The sequence below is a fragment of the Lynx rufus genome, unplaced genomic scaffold (genome assembly GCF_022079265.1).
Source record: "Lynx rufus isolate CCGP_SWC_20201006 ecotype Redwood Valley unplaced genomic scaffold, mLynRuf1.p SCAF_16, whole genome shotgun sequence".
In the NCBI taxonomy this organism is placed as follows: Eukaryota; Metazoa; Chordata; class Mammalia; order Carnivora; family Felidae; genus Lynx; species Lynx rufus.
In genome coordinates, this window is record NW_025814830.1 from 51,360,169 (window position 1) to 51,380,722 (window position 20,554).

The 20,554-nt window shown below is 53.5% G+C and overlaps 1 protein-coding gene across 7 annotated transcripts in view; it reads left to right on the plus strand.

Moving 5' to 3' along the window:
* The window catches only part of PLCG2 (phospholipase C gamma 2), a 152,937-nt gene that overhangs the window by 42,925 nt on the left and 89,458 nt on the right, over positions 1-20,554 (plus strand). For all 7 annotated transcript variants that reach the window (XM_047078825.1, XM_047078826.1, XM_047078822.1 and 4 more), the window contains exons 3-5: positions 15,359-15,502; positions 17,736-17,829; positions 18,588-18,635. In XM_047078825.1, coding sequence (XP_046934781.1) covers positions 15,359-15,502; positions 17,736-17,829; positions 18,588-18,635 — 286 coding nt within the window. The remainder of the gene's footprint in view (positions 1-15,358; positions 15,503-17,735; positions 17,830-18,587; positions 18,636-20,554) is intronic.

Genomic DNA, 20,554 nt, shown 5'->3' on the forward strand with positions numbered 1-20,554 from the left:
CAAGAGCGTTCTGTTTCTGTTCCAGAATCCATTCAGAATACCCCGTTGCACTGAGCGGTTTTGACTTATCCATGCGAATACAAATGGATGTTTTCTTAATTACCGTAGCACGATCCACCGATGACGGGAGCCAGTGTGCTCTCTCTTCCGATCCTGGACATTCCCGTTGGGTTCCCTTCCTCCTTTACAAGCGGTGCTGCATTTGGCACAGGTGGGGGTTTCTTGCGGGTCTATGCTGAGAGGTAGAATCGCCTGGCGGGAGGGAGTGGGCCTTGTCACCAGAATCCACGATTGCCAAACTGCTGTCCAGGGGCCTTGTCCTGCCTCTTGACTGACTCCCTGCTTGGTGCTAGGCACTTCCCTGAACTCTGTGGTTACAGAAATGAGCAGGAAGGTAGAACTAAATAATGGTAAGACCCTTGCCCAGGGATGCATCAAGGGAGGGGATGGGGCTCCAGGCAGGTGGCGCGGACGAATGTATAGACGCAGAGCTGACGTGATTAGAACGTGTAGGCAGGAGAGGTCAGATGGGCAGGCAGTGGGGAGCATAAAGGCTCCAGGGAACACGCACATGCACAGTGTGTCCCAGTCAGTGACCTCCTGCTCTTTCTAGAACATACCACGCACTTTTCCCTCTTGGGGCCTTTGCACTTGCTGTTGGTTCTGCTTGGAATATTCTTCCCCAGACACCCTTATGGATCTGTCCTCACTGTCTTCAAGCCTCAGCTTAGAGAACACCTCTTCTGAGGAGGCCTCCCTGATCATACCTGGTACCAGAACTCCTCCCTTGCCCTCTCACCCACCGTGCCTCACTCTGCTTTGGTTTAATTCTTATATCTGGTAGCATTAAGTGCTGTAATAGATCTTGATTTGCTTATCTGTCCCCCTTGGAATGTACTTCCTTGAGGGCAGGGGTTTGGTCTGTCTGGTAAGGCCATCTCCCACGAGTATCCCAGGTACATGGGCCCTCAGCAGCTCTTTGCTGGGTGAACGGGTGGATGGGCGTTCCCCATTGTCTGTGGGTGATGGCAGTAAGCATGTAGCACAGCTTTGTGTAATGCACTCTCTGAGCTCCTTGATGTGAGCTGTTGTCCCCGGAAATCCTCCCGTCTGCCCCATGAGCCTGGCCCTATGTCTCGGGTGCCCATCTTCAGGGGATAAATGGAAGCCAGAGGTTCTGTGGCTGTGACATGGTAGGGCTGGGATTCGGACCCTCTGCCTGACTCGTGGTCGGAGCCCAGGGCCAGTCGCCGGCAAATAATTCTTGTCAAGGGCAAGTCAGGTTGTGGAGTCAGACTAGTGTTCGTGTCCCCTGGGCTGGACTTGGATTCTTGTACCGAGGGGACTTGGGGCAGACCAGCCTGGCGGGGAGGGGGAGCCCTCTTGCCCCGATCCTGCCTTCTCTGAAAGGGAAGGAAGACTGTCACCTTCTCGCTCGCTGTAACAGGAACTGCCACCACCCGCCACCGCCCCCCAACCCCAACCCCTGACCTTGGTTTGCAAAACTGAGCCTAGTGGGGAAATGAAGGGCTGGCTTGCTAACCACAGTGAAGACTCATTTGCAGAGGCGAAGCAGGGGCAGCAGGGCCCTTCCCCAGCAGAAGGGATCGACTCCGGTGGGGCCTCTTCTTGCTGGAGCCCCTCAGGCCCCACCATGGGGCTGGGAGCTTGGAGCCTGGTGGCAGCTGCAGGCCTGATAGTCTTGTGACCTCAGTCTTCTCTGTGAAATGGGAGTAATAATAACAATATCGTGGTGATGGGGAGCCCAAGTGAGGAAAGGGATGTAAAGCTTTCTCCCCATGCCTGGTGGTGCGAACGCTTGGGGGATATTAACCATTATTATCGTGGCCGTGGACACAGTCAGCATCCCTCTCTCGACCTCCGCTCCGCACGGTAGCCCCTTTCTTGGAATAATCCTCAGGTCAGACCACAGAGGAGTAAAGGCAGATCTCTTAGCACCTGCTCTTGTGTTCCTTCTCGAACACAATTTGGCACTTTAGTTAAACTTCTGGGAGCAGTCTGATGTGAGCTGCCTGGAGGCCTGGCGAGGGCCAGACCCGTTCCTGCAAAGCCGAAGAGTGAGATAGGCCAGCCCTCCTGCCTTGGGTCTGACGGGGGGACCGCGGGTGCCCCTTGAGCCCGCAGGAGGCAGGGTGAGAGTAGGAAGGTGTTGCCTTGCTGGAGGAACCAGCACACCCCCGACCGTAACTGCGTGGCTCCTTGCATACCCGGCTTGCATGGTGCTGGGGCCGCGGCACCAAGTCAGGGAGACAAGTAATTACAGTAGATATGAGAGCCAGAGGAAAGAGGAAGTTGAGAAGAGGAAGGGAGGCCTTCCCCAGAGAGGGGAGCCTTGAGCCGAGATGAGTGCCCTTTGCTCCTGCTGTTGGATTCTTTGGAGAACCTGCTGAATCCTGCCAAAATTATGCAGCACGGAGGGCCCCGTGTTTGGGGTTCGGGGACCCCATGAAGGCTCACGGGCTCAGGATGAAATCCTCGCTTGAAAGAATGAGGGCTTTGTGTCTCCAAGGAAGGCTTTCTAGGCCAAAGGGGCCAGTGTGGGTGTGCGGGGCATTCACCCTGGGGCACCCATCTGGAGAGGCTTCTGGGAGACCAGGGCCTTCTCTGGCCATCTGTCCGTGTGCCTCTGAATCCCTTCCCCTTGACTGCGGCCCTGTCAGGCTGTGGCGAGGGTCCTGAGCCAGTGTGCTGGCCAACATGACCCAGTCTCTGCTGGTGAAGCGGCAGGGCCTCGCGCTGAGGGGCAGCGTCTGGAAACCCCCCCGGCCGGTCCTGTTGATCATTAACAAGATGGAAAGGTATTTCTGCCTCTCTTATCTAACGACTGACTCTGGCAGCGGGAGCCCTCAATACTTGTGGCATCTCTGTCTACCTGCTGAGACTTGGTTACAGAGAAAGGATCCACCTTTAGCCGGATTCTAACCCGGTCATCCCAGGGTTTTCCGAGAGGCCGTTGTGGTAACAGCTCTGTCGAAAATGGAAAAAGGAAGGGGAAAGGGCCCGGCCACCTTGCCCACGACTTTCGGCTCTCTGTGAGACGCCTGTGCGTCACCGCCCTGCTGCCTTTGGCATCAAGGCCCAGGCAGGTGGCCGAGGGAATGACTTCAGTTTCCTAAGCCAACTCTGGAAAATGGGGGTTTGTTCCCAAGGTTGGCAGGAAGAGAGAGGAGACGGTGAAGTCATCTCTGGCACCTAATAAATACTTTGTAAGGAGGTTCTGGTCTGTTCTCCCTCCAAATCAGGTGCTTCTACCCTGGGATTGACCTTGGCAGGGCTCCATTTTCTGCTGGCAGAGTGGAGTTGGGAGGTCACTGTGCACCAGTGCCTCTGTGTGGGAGCCGCTGTGGGTGGTGTTTGGGAACCCTGGCTCCAGACCTGGATGGGCCTGGCTCAGACCTCCAGCACACCCAACCTGCTGGAGCCTCCGTTTCCTCCTCTGAAAAATGGGTGGGCTGGGAACAGTGACCACTTACCTCCTAGGGCTGCACGAGGCATCTCTGAGATAACGGATGCCAAGCCCTGGACTGGGTTTTGGGGTTTTTTTTATGTCTATTTATTTATTTTGGTGTGTGTGTGTGCGTGTGTGCGGTGGGGGAGAGAGACAGACACACAGACACCGTGAGCAGGGGAGGGGCAGAGAGAGAGGGAGAGACTGTGAATCCCAAGCAGGCTGCATGCTAAGCATGGAGCCTGACGTGGGGCTCAGTCTCACAACCTTGAGATCATGACCTGGGCTGAAATCAAGAGTCAGACGCTTAACTGACTGAGCTACCCAGCTGCCCCTTGCCTGGTGTTGGGTGGACCAGGAGCTGTCAGAGCCTCTCCTGCCTGTAAGGGTTTCAAGGCTGGGGTCCTTGCAGGGACGCTTCTAAGAGGAAGAATCCCAGAGGACTCAGGGTGAGATCTGAGCCCCCGAGGGTTGGGGGCGGGATCTTCCTCAGAAAAGAACTCATCTTTCCCTGTGTTATGGTTTAGAATACAGGCTTGGGAGGAGGCTGGGTGGCTCAGTTGTTGGGTGTCCAACTTCAGCTTAGATCATGATCTCACGGTTTGTGAGTTCGAGCCCCATGTTGGGCTCTCTGCTGTCAGCATAGAGCCTGCTTCAGAACCTCTGTCCTCCTCTCTCTCTGCCCCTCCCCCACTCATTCTCTCTTCTTTCAAATAAACAAATTAAAAAAAAAAAAGTAGGCTTGGGAGGTAAGACTGCTGGGGGTGAAGTCCTGGCTCAACTAGTGTAGCCTTGGAAAGTCACTGAATCTGCCTGAGTTTCCCCATTTTTGGAATGCAGATGGTGAGGTCAACCTCGCATGAGCACACACGTGTTGGGATCCCATCCTAGATGTTTCTGTAAATGTGGCTTCCCTTCACTTTTCTCTGGTTTCCTCTGAAGCCAAGGGGTGGGCAGGAAGATGAGGACCGGCATTTTCCATGGGAGCATTCGGCATCAATCAGCTTCTAGAACTTTCTCTACCCCAGCCGGTCAGAGTTGAGCTAATAGTCTGTGTTCTCAGAACCTTTCTTTTCCTAAAAACACAAGGGCAAACCATCTGACTGAAAGAGTGAGCATATGTTTATGTGCAGGGCTGCTTGGCGGGCTGAGGTTAGGGAAGGACACGATGAAATGAGAGGTTGCCGTTGAAAGGGGTCCACGTTTGCCCTTCCTCGGGCACTGTGCACAGACTCCTGGCGGGTGTTCATAGAAACTGTGTTCTTGGCTGTTGTGTTTGCCCTTGCGAGTGAGTGGGCCCCTGAGCCAGGCCTGCCCCAGGCCCCCTGCAGGCTACTTCCTCTGGGTTTCTGACTGACTTATCAGAGAGCTGCATGAGCGTCTATTTCTGGCCCAGCTAGAAATAGTCCGGATCCTGGCACAAGGCAAACACAGAGTCTCTTCCTAGGATGGAGAAGTAGCCTACGGGGAGGGGGTGGGAAATCTCTCTACAGTGTCCCTGGGGGAACCTGGTCTTGGGCGCCATGATTTGCAGACCCTGCCCGGGGAGGGAGAGTGGTTCCTTTGCAGTCTCTGATCGAGTCAAGGGGAACATCTGTTGAGTATTAGCATGTTTGTTCGTTCTTTCTTTTTCTTTCTTCCTTCCTTCCTTCCTTCCTTCTTTCCTTCTTGATACTTCGTATTTTTTTAATTGAAAAGTTTGAGATCATTGTAGATTGACATAAAGTTGTAAGAACTAATACAGAGAGAGCTCATGGAGACCTTACTCTGTTTCCCCCAATGGTGATGTCTTGCAAAATTATATACGGTGTGATAGCACAGGGTACTGGCATTGATTCGGTCCACTACAGACCGTCTTCAGGTTTCCTCCGTTTGACGTGTACTGTGTGCGTGTTCCTGTATCTGCCACCACAGCCCCGTCCGTCATGACAAGGATCCTTGTGCTGTCTCTTAATAACTACGCTCACTCTGTGCGTAAGGTATGCATATGGTAAAATGCACAAGCGGGGGGTATAAGCATGTATAAGGTTCCCTCTGTGACCATGCTCTCCGGCCACTGCCCAGATTGGATCTAGCTCACTCCCCAAACTCCAGGACCTACCGCCTCCAGGAGGTCACCACCGTTCTGACTTCTGTCTCGTGTGTGAGTCTTAACACGGCTTGGTCGGCCTCACGCCCTCTACCCTCTGCTTTCTCACCTTTTATAACTCGGAACCACGCTGAGGGCTTGGTCTGTGGCATCAGCTGTTTCTAGGCAGAATTTAATCACATCCTGTTGCCACTGCCTTTGTGTTGTACGATTCCTGTTATACATGGTTGTCTCTTTTTACCAGAGACAACTCGTTATTGAAATACATCTGTACATATATATATTTTTTTCAGTTGAAAAGGTGAGTTGACTTAAAAGACCAATGTCACACAGTGCCAGCAGGATACAGACATGGCAAACTTCATAGAGGTGATAATCACATGACTGACATCTGAGAAATGGTGTCAGAAGCAAACATGACTCCGAAAAAAAGAAAACAACCCAAATCAACAACTGGTCCAGTGGGTGGTGGGGTGGGGCAGGATCTATCTATAATCTTGGTACAGTGAAGGCCTTCCGTGTAACTGTGGGAGACGGGACTGGTTTAAAGCCAAGCAGATTAAAATTTCAACAGGCCCTGTATAAGGTGGCGAGCCCTTCCTTAGGTCTTACTGATTTTTGTCATACCTGCCCTCCACCTGTTTTATATGCGATCTGTATTTTTAAATGGACTCGTTCTTTTTAACTTAAATTTACAGATGGTGCTAGATGTGTATTTTTTCCAATTGATGTTAAACTATGTCACACGACATAACAAGATGTGGGCACCATTTAGGGTATCACATACCTACCACACGACAGGATTATTGGCACTGAGTCTCCAGCAGGAGAGGGAAAACTTCAAATTCAAGTGACCCTGAAAGAGTGTGTGTTTACAGAATTCTTTGATGCTTGGTGTTTGGGGTGTTAGCTGGCCGGTTCAGGAAGCCCCTCTTTCTCATCTTCTCGTGAGTTTGGAGACACTTGAGAAACACAGGTCAGGACAAATAGTGACAAAGAAGGTCTGCTCTGGGTGTGTGCCTCCTGGGGAGTCTCGCTTGGATTCTGTCTCTGGCGCCTGGGCCGCTGACTCTGTCTCTGGCCCTGGTGGACACCCAGGGGCCACTTGGAGGCAGCCCGCTCTGAGAGGCAGGGAGCAGAGCAGGGCACATGGTTCCTGGGGGACAGACCGGACCAGAACTAGACAGGGAGACTGAGCTGGGCATGCCTACTTTCTTCTTAGGGACTCCTGTTGAAGACTGTTGGCTGCTCTTCTGGAGAGAAGGGGTCCCTGGAGAGACTAGCTCAATCCTTTCCTCCAGTATCACTTAAAACTCTGAAGCATCTGTAAAGCAGTTCATCCAGCATTTCTGTGTGAATGCCAAGCATGACAGTCACAACGACCTACTCACTTGAGTGCTGTTGTCCTGGAAGGGTCTTCTCCTGTGGAAGCGCAAGGCTGGGACCTTCCCCGCCGGAGATGGCACAGTTCCAGCAACTGTATTTTTTAACAAAGAAGACAAGGGCAGCCCCCTCTCACTCCCCAACGCTTAGGCTTTCAAAGGACTTTAATATCTGAAACTCGTGGAACAGTTTACATTTTACCAAGTTCTTGCAGATGTATCTACGTATGGGATGGATATTCGTTCCCATTTTACAGATGAGAAAGTAAAGGCGAAGCCAGAATGAAGAAACCCATCCCAGGTTGCGTAGCCTGGATGGGTAGAGTCAGACTTGAAGCACATGTCTGCTAGATTCTTCTCTCTCTCTCTCTCTTTTTTTTTTTTTAAAGACGTTTACTCATTTTTGAGAGGCAGACAGAGCACAAGCTGGGGAGGAGCAGAGAGAGAGGGAGACACAGAATCTGAAGCAGGCTCCAGGCTCCGAGCTATCAGCACAGAGCCTGATGTGGGGCTCGAACCCACAAACTCTGAGATCATGACCTGAGCTGAAGTCAGAGGTTAAGTGACTGAGCCACCCAGGTGCCCCTGGCTGCTAGATTCTTCTAAAGTTGAGCTCTTTTAGGTCTCCCATGTAGACCCTTTTTATTTTTATTTTTTAAAGCAGGCTCTATGTGCAACTGGGGCTTGAACTCGTGATGCTGTGATCAAAGGCCACATGCTCTACTGACTGAACCAGCCGGGTGCCCCTCATGTTGACCTTTTTCTTTTCTTTTTTTTTTTTTTTAATTTTTTTTTTAACATTTATTTATTTTTGAGACAGAGAGAGACAGAGCATGAACGGGGGAGGGTCAGAGAGACAGAGAGACAGACACAGAATCTGAAACAGGCTCCAGGCTCTGAGCAGTCAGCACAGAGCCCGACATGGGGCTCGAACCCACGGACAGTGAGATCGTGACCTGAGCCGAAGTCGGACGCTTAACCGACTGAGCCACCCAGGCGCCCCACGTTGACTTTTTCTAACCGTGTCTCCCAAGTCCATCTCAGCTGTTGATGTAGCTTCAGGGTTACATGCTGTCATGTATGCGAAACAGCCCGGCACCCTTGGTTTGGCAAAGCAGAGTTTTTCATCGAGACATAGCACCCGTGAGACAAGGTGAAACCACTGGCAGCGGTGAAGGTGGTGTTGGAAGGTGGTACGAAAGGACACGCATCCCAATAGCTAAATTAACCTTGACTGAGACCTCTTCCTGGGGCCACGCGGTTTCTATTTAGTGTAATTTCACCTTGTTTGCAGAGCTGCTCGGTGAAGGAGGTATTGCTATCACTGTGCAGATGAGGAAAGAACCGAGATGGGAGGTGATTTGCCCGAGCTCTGGGGTGCCTCGCAGGGCTCTCCCGCCCCCACATCCCCCCCTCCCGGGGTTCCCTCCAGCCTTCAGAACTCTAGCAAGATGCCCTCGGAGAAGCCTTTCTTCCCCTTGTGGGGAGAAGCCCCCATGTAGACTCTGTTCCCGTCCTTTGAGGTGTTCAGCGTGGTTGCAGGCTTATGTGTTCGTGTGCTGGTTCAGAGAGGGTCTCTCCTCCCCAGGCTTCTGAGGGCGGGGCCACGTCCGTGTGTCTCTTCCCAGTACATCCTCAGCATGATGCTTAGTAACCACCTGGCCGATTGAATGGCTGGCAGGTGGGCAGGGGGCGGGGCGGGTATGTGTGGGAAGGTGGCCAAGCTTCAGCAGTCCCTTTTCCCCTTGCATACCACTGGGGCTTCCCTGACGCTGCTTTAAGCCTGTTTGCCCTCGTTTGAGGGCAAGTGTGGGAATCAAAGAAAAAGTCACATGCCCGGTGTGAGGGTAGGAGGGTTTCTAGGAGTGGGGGGCAGCCTGAGAGTGGCCCGGAAAGGAAACAGTTTGAAGAATGGGTCATGGGGACGGCCAACAAAGAGGGCGGGGGAGTGGGCGGAGGTTGGAGCCCCAAGTGTGTGTCTGCAGGTGATGGGTGGGGAGGGCAGCCAGGAGCGTGGTCGGACCTGGGGAAAGCCCTAGGTGATGCTGGGAAGCCAAGTTTGTGCAGAGAGGAGGCCTCACTTCTGTGGCCGTGTTATCTCACTTCTTCAAGCAGGAAACACGGCTGCTGAGCCCCACCACATGAGCGTGCATGGTCTGAGCTCTGGCCACCAGAGCCTACTTTGAAAATAAAGTCGGTCATCTTAGTGAACGTGTGTGTGCCCTTGGCAAAAGTTCCAACCCAGGCAGATCAAGCCCACCGTTAGCCCGTCATCCTCCGCACCAGTAACCCTTATTGTCAGCTAGTTGGAGAAATCTTATTTTTTCTACCTTTTCTCCTGCTTTTACATACACACATATATATGTATACAGATACAGGCGTCCCTCTTTAGCTGAGTCTAATGTGTTCCTGGAAACAGAAGTAACGACATCTTTTTTTTTTAGATAGCCATGTAGTATGTCCTGTTAAACGTGGATATAAATGGTGATGAATCACCAACTGATTGGAAAAAACCTATTTCTCCAGTATTGCTTAATACCTGTAAACATCTGAAAGCCAACCCATTGTGTATTCTGCACGAATACAGAGCACTGACGGCAACAAATATCATTTGATAGCCACCTAATTATTCGATGCTTTAATGAACTCGTTCCCGAACATGCTTGCGAATAGTACGTAGAATACCATGTGGTGTTGGTTGTGAATTTTAATTTTTTTTCCCCTCGTCCTCTACTTTGTGACTTAATAGAAATGACCGTGAAATAATCTGTTGAAAATACTAGAGAGGTCATCTAAACGGGACTCGGTTTGGTAGTTTGCTTGTCAGAGGTAAACGCTAGGACTCCTGGGACTACCGAATACGGTCCTGTCCTACTGCAGACTGATACACACCAGTGTTTTCATCAGTCCCTGCACACAAACATCTACAGTGGGTGTAATCTGGGTAGTGCATCTTGTGTAAAAAAAAAAAAAAAAAAAAAGATTGGCAAGTTACAGTGGGTATTTAGATAGAGTTGTTAGACATCTGTGCACAATACGTACGTACATGTGTGTGTGCATACATGTGGATACGTACGTACAAGTGCAGACACAGGCACTTAACATCCAGGATCCTATTTACGTGAGCTGTGGTGGATTTTTTTTCCACATCAGTATTTCTGGACGTGCCCCTTCAATGTCCACAACAGAGAAATTGAGAGACGGTGTTTTTTTCTTATACCTTCCGGGAGAGCAACTTTATTCGGTTGTATCAGTAATTCAAAAAATCATCGCTAACAAGCACCTAGAAGTTACTACATCTCTATTAGTTACAATTATTGGGCGCTATTTTTTTCTTTTATTTTTTTTTTAAATTTTTAAAAAAAAATTTTTTTTTTTCAACGTTTATTTATTTTTGGGACAGAGAGAGACAGAGCATGAACGGGGGAGGGGCAGAGAGAGAGGGAGACGCAGAATCGGAAACAGGCTCCAGGCTCTGAGCCATCAGCCCAGAGCCTGACGCGGGGCTCGAACTCACGGACCGCGAGATCGTGACCTGAGCTGAAGTCGGACGCTAACCGACTGCGCCACCCAGGCGCCCCTTTTCTTTTATTTTTTTTTTAATGTTTTTATTTATTTGAGAGAGCGCGAAACAGTGTGCCCACGAGCGGGGAAGGGGCAGAGAGAGAGAGGGAGACACAGAATCCTCAGCAGGCACCGGGGTCCGACACAGGCCTCAAAGTCGCAGACCCCGAGATCATCACCTGAGCCAAAGTGGGCCACTTAACCGACTGAGCCGCCCAGGTGCCCCTACCGGGTGCTACTTTAATGCCCGCACGTGCACACGCAGGCTCCTCGAGTCCTTAAAGAGCAGCGTGTGAGGAGGCCATTCTTGCTCCCGTTGTCCACATGAGGAAGTGGGGGCCCAAAGAGGTGAATTCCTGCTGGAAGCACCTAGAAGCTGGGATTCAAACGCAGGCAGTCTGGTTCCAGAGTCCACCCACTAGGCACCACACGTGAACTTTGCGTGACTTGGGAGGCAAGTTTGCAACCCCGGCCCTAGGATTCTGTTTCCAGCTGCAGGTCAGAAAGCTGACTGGGGATTGATGGAGTTGAGCGCAGGAGGCCCGACCCCCGCTTTGTGCCCTGTACCCCGTGGGCAGTGGGATCATCATTCAGCAAGGTGCCCCTGTGTGATGCAAGATCAGATACATATCAGGGATGACCAACAGGCCCCTCAGACTTGGCCGATTACCAAATAGAACCCCCCCCCCCCCGCACCACCCGCTGCTTGAGGCATTTCCTGTCTGCCTTCTTGGGGCTCTTGGTAACCAGGGTGGGGGTCGTGGATAGTGGGCAGCCCTCGGTTCCTCTGGAGCTGGCCCCTCCTTGCTCGGAGGCCTGGGAAGTAGCAGTGACAGCTGTGAAGGGCTGAGTGGTGGCCCCACCCCTGCCTTTGCACAGAGGCCTCAGCCACAGGCCCATCCACGGCTGACTTGACATCGACATTTAAGCGCCTTCCCGGGCCCGGCTGGTGGCTGGACAACCCCGTGGCATGAAGGTGTTACCTCACAATTAAACCGGCAACCCTGAGAGTGTGGACCCAGGAGGGTGGCTTTCCACTCCCAGGAGATACCCAAGAGAACTGAGAACAAGTGCTCAAACAGAAACCTGTATGCAAACGTTCATTGCCACATTATTCACAGTAGCTGAAGGGTGGAGGCAATCCAAGCGCTTGTCACCGGAAGAACGGACACAGAAAACGTCGTCCATCTGCACGCTGGAATATTACCCCTCCCTAGAAAGGAATAAAGCACTAGCCCCAGCTTACGTTGAAGATCTCATGCTAAATGAAAGAAGACAGACGCAAAAGACCACGTGCCTTGTGATTCCGTGTATGTGAAATGTCCAGAAAAGGCAGCTCTGTAGAGAGTGAAAGTAGGTTCGTGGCTACCAGGGGCTGCTGTGCAGACAGGATGGGGAATGGAAAGTGACAGCTCAAGGGTGTGGGTTTCTCTTGGTGGTCGTGAAGACGTTCTTAAATTGACTTTGCTGGAGGTTTCCACAAGCCTGTGAATCGTACGTTTGAAATGGATGAATTTTATGTGAACGGAATCTTAATAACGCCGTTACATTCAAAGAGATTGCGGTGTCTCTAATCCCAGATCCATCTGCTGAGCAAAGACACCTTTGGGGATACAGCACGTACAGGCAGTGACCTCTTGTCCTGTGTCCACGTTTCGGCTTTCGTCGGCTGGGAGCCCCGAGAAGCTGTTCTCTTCAGTAGCTGGGACTTGTGCACATCCATCGCTCTTCTGACTGCAATAGATACTGGGCCTTTGACCCCTCCAACACACCGATCCCTGCATCCTGTGGGGATAGCACAGAAGCTACTGGATCAATTACCTGATGTGGCAAAGGCCCCCGCAGGCGGACTCTGATGGCTGTAGCAGTCATTTCTGCACGTTGAAGCCAGCTTGGTGTGATCACTGCAGCCCTCTGCTTGAGGACTGGGGAGTCAGGCCCCCGAAACAGCCCTCGACCCACAGCGGATGGCGGTTAGGGATAAATGCCCTGGCTGTCTTGCTTCCTGGTGGGGTGAGGCCTCCCACAGCCCCCGTGCGGTCAGCTCCAGGTGCCCGTGGCCGGCCAGTGCAATTCCTAGCATCCTCCTCCTGCTCGGCCGCTTTCCTTGTCTGTCTCACATCCCCAGTCCTCTGCGGTGTTCCTGGGATCACCTCCGAAATAAACCACTGTGCTCAAATCTTCCCCTGAGGGTCCCCTTCTGGGGAAAGCCAAACCAAGGCACCTGAGAACCTAATTCCTTCATTCCATGGGAACCCGAGTTCCTGCTCTGAGCCAGGCCCTGGTGCGGGGGGCCGTGAGGCTCTGGTTGGGGGTGAGCAGGATGGACGCGATCCCTGTTCTCCTGGGGCTTTGGTGGGGGGACGGGGAAATGTACATCCATGGGTAGACGAACCTGGAAACATACTCGTGCAAGTGAGGAGCGGTACAGCACAGATCTAGAAATAAGAGGATGAGTCGGGGGTGGAGAAGGCAGGTAGTGCTAAGTTACTTGAGTGGGATCTGCCCAGATCTGGTCAGCCGGTGAGCGAGGAGTGAGGACAAGCCTGGGGAGAGGGAAGTGGGTGGGAGGACATCACGGAGGCGAGCCATCCCAATGTGGCGGGGTTGCGGGGGGAGGTGGTGCCTGTAGCCTGTCCAGGACGGGCCCGGCTCTGAACAGAGCAGAGTTGCTTCCTGGGGCTGAAGTGGAAGGTGGCGGATGGTCAGGACCACCTGCCTGCTCAGAATGCCTGTTTCTTTTTCATTCCGTCTCCATCTCTCCTGCTCTTGCCTCTCTGACTGTGTGTGTATGTCTGTATCTCCCTCCCTCCTCGGCTGGGTGGCTTGTCCTCTGCTCCTGTCTCTGTCTCTCTTTCCCCTGTTGGGTTTCTCTGCGTGTGTTTGTTCACATCTCTGCGTCTAGCTCCCTCTGTCCCATCTCTGGTTCTGTCCCCGGTCTCTCTGCCCCCTTCCTCGTTCAACAACTATTTATTGGGCTCTACTGTTTACCAACCACCCTGCTGGGGGTGGGGGCGGTGTGGAGGCGGGGGACACAGTGATGAGGAAGGGAGCACTCCTGACTCCACGAGTCAAAGCATTAGGCTCTTGCCTCTGTTCTGAGCTGCGGGGCGAGGGGCTGGTAAGTATGAGAGCAGGAATTGGAGGGTGTTCTATGCGGCCAATGGTGGTTGAGCTGAGATGGCAAGGGGGAAGTTGGAGCTAACCAGGCAAAGGGCATTCCTAGCAGAAACAACAGCGTGTACTGTTGCCCTGTGGTGGGGGTGGCCGGCCGCTCACCAGGTGGCTGGAGCATGGGGGGTGAGGGTGCAGGGGCTGGCGGGGTCAACACCGGGCCTTGGCTCTTAGTCCTAAGAGCACCGGGATGCCATCAGAAGGTTCGAAGCCCAGGAGTAGCCTGAGTATGTTTGTATTTCATAAAAATGACTCTGGCTACTGGTAACTTGGGCTACTTCGGTGGACCAAGCGGGAGATTCCAGTGGCTTGGATCGTGGTGTTGGCCCTGGGAATGGATAGTCCGTGGCGGGCAGCATGTTCCCTGCTACCCCCAGACTCATGTTTTATCAGCCAGGGGGCAGCAGCAAGAGAAATTTTGCAAACATCTCTGGCCAAAAAAGTCCCCGGAGGATGCAGGGGGCCCAGTTTGGGCCATGTGCTCGTACCTGAAGCAGTCGTGGTCACCTGGGGTGGGGCACCTTGGTCATTCCTAGGACCTTTGGGCTCCCTCTTTGGCTTGTCGTGGTAGGAGGCGAGGGAGGGCAGATCAGCATCATCTGAAGCAGGAATGGGTCTATCCCAGGAAAGGTGCTTTTTTGACAGAAAAAAAGGGGAGGAAGGGACCGGTTGAGTTTGTCTTATGACAGTCCATGATCATCCTATGGTAGGCAGGGAGGTCTCCCTTGGGTCAGGTGGCCATCTGTGGGGGAAGCAGTCACCCAGTGGGTCAGGTGGCCATCGATGAAGGGGATCACCCCTGGGTCAGGAAACCATCCTGTGTGTGGGGAGAGGGGTCACCCCTGGGTCAAGTGGCCATCTGTGAGGGGGAGGGGTCGCCCCTGGGCCAGGTGGCCATCCTGTGTATGAGGGGAAGGGTCACCCCTGGGTCAGATGGCCATCCATGAGGGGGAGGGGTCACCCCTGGGCCAGGCAGCCATCCTGTGTGTGAGGGGAAGGGTCACAGGTGGCCATCCGTGAGGGGGAGGGGTCACCCCTGGGCCAGGTGGCCATCCGTGAGGGGGAGGGGTCGCCCCTGGTCCAGGTGGCCATCCATGAGGGGGAGGGGTTGCCCCTGGGCCAGGTGGCCATCTGTGGGGGGGAGGGGTCGCCCCTGGGCCAGGCAGCCATCCTGTGTGTGAGGGGAAGGGTCACCCCGGGCCAGGTGGCCATCCGTGGGGGGGAGGGGTCGCCCCTGGGCCAGGTGGCCATCCGTGAGGGGGAGGGGTCGCCCCTGGGCCAGGTGGCCATCCGTGGGGGGGAGGGGTCGCCCCTGGGCCAGGTGGCCATCTGTGAGGGGGAGGGGTCACCCCTGGGCCAGGTGGCCATCCTGGCCCAATTTGTCCAGGAGTGGGTTGGAGTCCAGCAGCAGCAGGGATTATAGGGAGAGTGGATTTCCTCTTATTTCTGCGTCTCTTGGTCTACAACAACTGTCCCAGTACTTAGTAGCTTCAACCAGCCAGGTTTTTACTTGCTTGCATGTAATCCTGCCGTCCAGGCAGGGCTGAGGGGCCGGGACCACCTGTCTCCAGGCCAGGGATGAGGGGGCTGGGCTGTGCGTGAGCGGGGTGCAGGCGCGGGCTGCGTCCCCAGGCAGAGTGAACTCCAGCTTCTCATGGGCTCCTCTCAATTGTCTTCCAGTGGATATCATGGAAATCAAGGAAATCCGCCCCGGGAAGAACTCCAAGGATTTTGAGCGCGCGAAGGCAGCCCGCCAGAAGGAGGACTGCTGTTTCACCATCTTGTACGGCACCCAGTTCGTCCTGAGCACTCTCAGTTTGGCAGGTGAGTGCACGTCCGTGTGCTTTCCTCCCTGACTGTGCCTGGCTTCCTCCCTGGGACGTCCTCTAGCAGCAGAATGCCCTCATGTGTATTCCAGGGACATCGGGGTTTTGAATTCTCCCCTGCCTCTTTCTAGCTGTGTGCCTTTGGGCACGCTGCTCAACCTCTCTGAGCTGCAGTTTGCTCAGCTGTGAAACAGGGAGAATGATCGCGTCTGCCCCAATGGGATGTTGTAAGCGTCTGTTAAGGGCCTGCTTGGCTCACGCAGATTGCTGAAGGCAGGTTCTAGTTTTCATCCAACAGAGCCTGGTCTACACTGTTTACTCAGCTTAGCTGATCTGGAGGAAGGATCCTGAAATCTTATATCTCACACATATGTGTGCACACACACATACACACACGTGCATGCACACGTACACTCACACACATGCGTGCACACGTACCCTCACACATGATCTGGAGGTGAGATTTCCAGCCATCCCTATGAATCCGCCAAAAAGCCGAGAGCCTCTGTGAGGCCAGAAGATAAGCTGTGGAAAAGCTCAGCACTTCACTCAGAGGCAGAAGCTTGTCCCCCCTTCAGGCCCAGCCCCGGGACTTACTGACTTAGAGCTGTGTGTGCAACCACGACTGATGAGAGAGAAAGTAAATCCCACTAAAGATAGACCAAGGCGAGGAGAAGACGAAACCTGAGCATGGTCGGGGACATGTAAACGAGCGCAGAGCAGCTCTCGTTGATTTGCTCTGTCTGTCACGCACCTCTGAGCGTCCACTCTGCGCTGGACTGACCTAAATGCCCCTGGGACCGTGGAGATAATGGGACACAGTCGCTGCTTTGCGGACGGGGGCTCACAGTGCACTGTGATGAGAGCTAGAGGCCAATCACCATACAGTGTGCTGTAGCGGCACGGAGGGCCCACTTCCAGGGAAGGCTTTGCAGAGGAGGGCCCTTTTATTTTATTTTATTTTATTTTATTTTATTTATTTATTTATTTATTTTTACGTTTATTTATTTTTGAGACAGAGGCAGAGCATGAACGGGGGAGGGGCAGAGAGAGAGGGAGACACAGAATCGGAAGCAGGCTCCAGGCTCCGAGCCATCAGCCCAGAGCCCGACGCGGGGCTCGAACTCACGGACCGTGAGATCGTGACCTGAGCCGAAGTCGGACACTTAACCGACTGAGCCACCTAGGCGCCCCTAGGAGGAGGGCCCTTTTAAACTGGGTTTTGAGGCATACGTAGGAGTTGGGAGGAAAGAGGGAGGCCAGCCCGGGGGGGAGGGTGGTGCGTGTGTGAGGAGCTGAAGGAGGGAAATAGCAAGCTGGATGTGGGAGATGGGGGGTGGACGTCTGACGGTTGGCGTGTGGTTGGTGCAGAGATGACGCAGCAGAGAGGGGCCTGGGCCCGTGAACTTTCGGTGTCATGTCCACTTTGCTCTGCTGCAGGCTGAGGTCTGGTTGTTCTGGGCAGGGAGACCGGGAGTCCAGGGTGCCAGCTTTGGTGTCTGTTCCACTCTGGGGTCTCTCTTCCAGAGCTCTCCAGTTCAAGTCCAGTAGAGAGGGAGTGACACCTGGATTCAGATCCCAGCTTCACGCTTACTGGCCCTGGGACGGGTCTCTCTGCCCTCTGAGCTTCGTATTCTCTTCCTGCACACGGGAAGGGTGAGAGCAGCCGCCTCAGCGTGCTCTCGTCCACGTGAACAGGGTAGCTGGTCCTTAAGGCATGTGTCATAACTCAGAGGCGTTTGCCTTGCTAGCTCCATTTTACTGATGAGGAAGTGAGGCACAGAGAGGCTGAGGAACCAGCCGGATGTCACACAGCCCTCAAGCGGTGCCGGAGGGACTTGTGGTCCCTCAGTGATGCCAAGCCGTTGTCTTCTCCCTGACCTTATCTGGAAACGGGAAATGCTGAGGGCTGCTCTGGATTGGGGTGTGAATAATCCTAGACCCTGCACTTTATTCGTTAGCATAGGAGTAAAAGCTAAAACTCGTGGGGGGAAAAGGTGTCCCACTTGTCATCCCTGCTGTAGAAGGGTCATCGCTGGCACGTGGCCTCATCTCAGACAGAAGGCAGGTCGCAGAGCCACGAAGGTGTGAAGGAGATGCCTTTTCCGTGCCCTCGTGCAAAACTAGAAACCAGCACTGGCTTCTCCCGTCCCCGTGGGCTGTATGGGGCTCGGTCTGTCTGTAGAGGTTTTCCCAGCGAGTAACATTTGCCTTCCTATTCACCGGTCCAGCCGATTCTAAAGAAGACGCGACTAAGTGGCTCTCTGGCTTGAAAATCTTACACCAGGAAGCGATGAGTGCGTCTACGCCCACCATTATTGAGAGGTATTGACTTTTGCTTGTTTATCTCTGTATTTGCACATTAATTTATTCTTTTCCCTTGAGCCAACGTGAGTGAAGAAAAGAAAAGTGGGGCGTTTCATCTTGGAGGCTCAGTGAGTGTCCTCTGTGCAGCAGCTCCCAGTAGGCGCTGTGGGCTCCCCACCTTCTCGTCGGAGAGCCTCTCTCGGTGCTAAGCCTTGCTTGGCCTGGTGGGGTGAGGAGTACGTTGAAGCCGAGCCAGAAAAACACGTTGACGTTGTGTCCCAGGGGAGGATTGAGGGCCTCCTTCTTACAGGATCAGGAAGGGATTAAACCAGCTCACCAAACCGCAGTCAGATGCAGGGTACCGCATTTCGCAACTGCCACTACCTCCTGGATTGGGGAGGCTCAGGACTGCCTTGCCCGGGAGTCAGCGTCACGGACGTCTGTGTGGGATTGTGTGTGAATTCTCGTCCCCTCGGTTAAAGCCCTCGGATTCCCGCCATTTTTCTTACCAGCTTTTTGGGGGGGATTAATGAATGTCATCAGAGAGGATCGTCAGTTTAAGGAATGCTGGCCTCTAGGCTCCACTAGAAGGGGCCTCTTGGCTCCTAACTAGGGCGTGTCAGCCCCAAGGAGAAACCTGCTTCTTCCCAAGCTGCCCGAGTTAGCAAATTGGAAAACTCCTCTCGTTTCCAGTTTCCTTGGCCCCCATTGCATAGAACTAGTTTTGTTTGTGCACTAATTCTCTGTCTCTCCCTCTGTCTCAACTCTCTTCCTAGTTGGCTGAGAAGGCAGATTTATTCAGTGGATCAAACCAGAAGAAACAGGTGAGATTCGTTCATATTTTTGTGGGTTTTCTTCCAGATCATTTTGGCCTCTGGTGTTCTTTCCTTGAACATCCCGAGGCAGTCGGAGCATGTTTTGTGGTGTGGAAAGGTCCTCGTGAGGTTGGATTGGACCCTCGAGGTACCAGGCGCCGCGCCAGGTGCTGGGTGTTGATGGAGACACGACCGTCTGGGGCCTTGCTTCCGTGGATGCTCAAGTCCGTCTGCACAGACAACTTCTCTGGAGCACTTGGACCTTGTGCTTGAGGCCTTCGTATTCCAGCACCTTCCGGGTCCCGGGGAGAAGCGAGATCGCCGTGGCGCCTGCCCAATTTTGTGGTGGGACAGAGGTCCACCGTTAACGAAGTAACCCGTGTTGACTCGCGATGGTTACTCGGGCTGGGCGGACGTGAGCCGGGCAACGGGATAACACGCAATTCGTTGTGCTTGTTCACTGAACAGTACGTCTCAGAGCAGTTCCCTCCCTGTCAGCACACATGATGCTGTGTGCCAGACGTTTCTGTAACAAACATGGTTTTGTCCTTGGCTGGAGTGTAATTTCCTTACTCATGAGAAATCTTTTCCTTCTTGATGCAGGCAGAGTGGTTCCTGGTCCTTTGTTATCATTGTGACGACTGTTGCTGTGGCAACCTTGGGGTCTCCCTGTGGGTCAACGTGTGTGATAGAGTCTTAGAGGAGGGGTCCCAGCCATGCAGCGTTTTCTGGTCTACCATTTTGAGGGAGGTGGTAGCAATTAGCATTTGTCCCAGCGGTCAGGAGGGCACCCCTTTCCCTATGCCCTGTATCACCGGACTGACTCGTGATGACCTATGGGTGAAAGGCAACAGCAGATTTTTGCTTAAATTTGTATTTATTTATGAGTGAAGTTGAAGATGCTCTCATCTGTTTTTTTAGGTTATGATCCAGTTGTTATTAATAATAAACTGATAAAAACCACCATTTATTGAGCCCCCACATACTAGATACTGTGCTCGGCACTTATAATTAATATATCATTTGAGCCTCACAAAAGAGGCTCTTTTTCTTAAAGTTTTAAGTGATTTTCCTTCCTTCTTTTCTCTGCTAAGCTATGTCAGTGCGGTATGCGAGGTCGCAGCTAGCCTTTCCAACTGTCCCCGGGTGTCCCCTTTCCATCTCGCAGGCTCCTGGGGGTCAGGCCGCTGTCCTCCGTCACCTGGTGATGTCAGAGTTCGGACGTGCCTCCTCCGTGGTTTGTTCCACATACACCGTCCGACGGGACGATGGAGAAACTATAACCGATGGTGGTGAAACGTTCAGCCATGTCGTTAGGTCTGCAGAAACATGCTCCGTGTTCTGCGCCCCCCTCCCTCGTCCACCTGTCCAGCAGTCACCATGTGGTCCCACACCCCGGGCTGTGCCCTGGTGTTAATGCAGGTGGATCTGGGGTGGGGGGTCCCCGCGTCAGAGGATTTTGTTCACACTGGTCTCTTTCAGCCTCCGAGGTGGGGCCTCCCTCGTGTTTCCTTTCTGTGTGGCTTCGAGGTGATTCATTGTTGGGCTTGGCACAAGGGTGACAGGTGGAGCCCCCCCGGGCCCTCTCTCCGTGCACGCCGGGTACAGGGTTGCTGCTTTGGTGTGGAAGTCCGCCTCTCCATCTTGTCAAGAAACGGAAGCCTCCCTCTGGCTGTGCTGCTCAGAATGCATTCCCACACAGAGGTACGTCTTTCCATCGACCAGAACCTTCAGCAGAGAGGAAGTCAGTTTCTGGAGTTGACACCCTGTTCCTGCCTTCACCGTTCACGCTCCCCGACTTTGCTCTCCTCGGGCAGAGCCCCGCCGCTCTGTCAACATGTGGAAAACGCCACCTTTCCTGTGGTTCTGGGAGGCCCGGGTGGAGTTTTTCCAGAGGAACTCCGACCGAGGTGCCAGCTGCAGGGCGA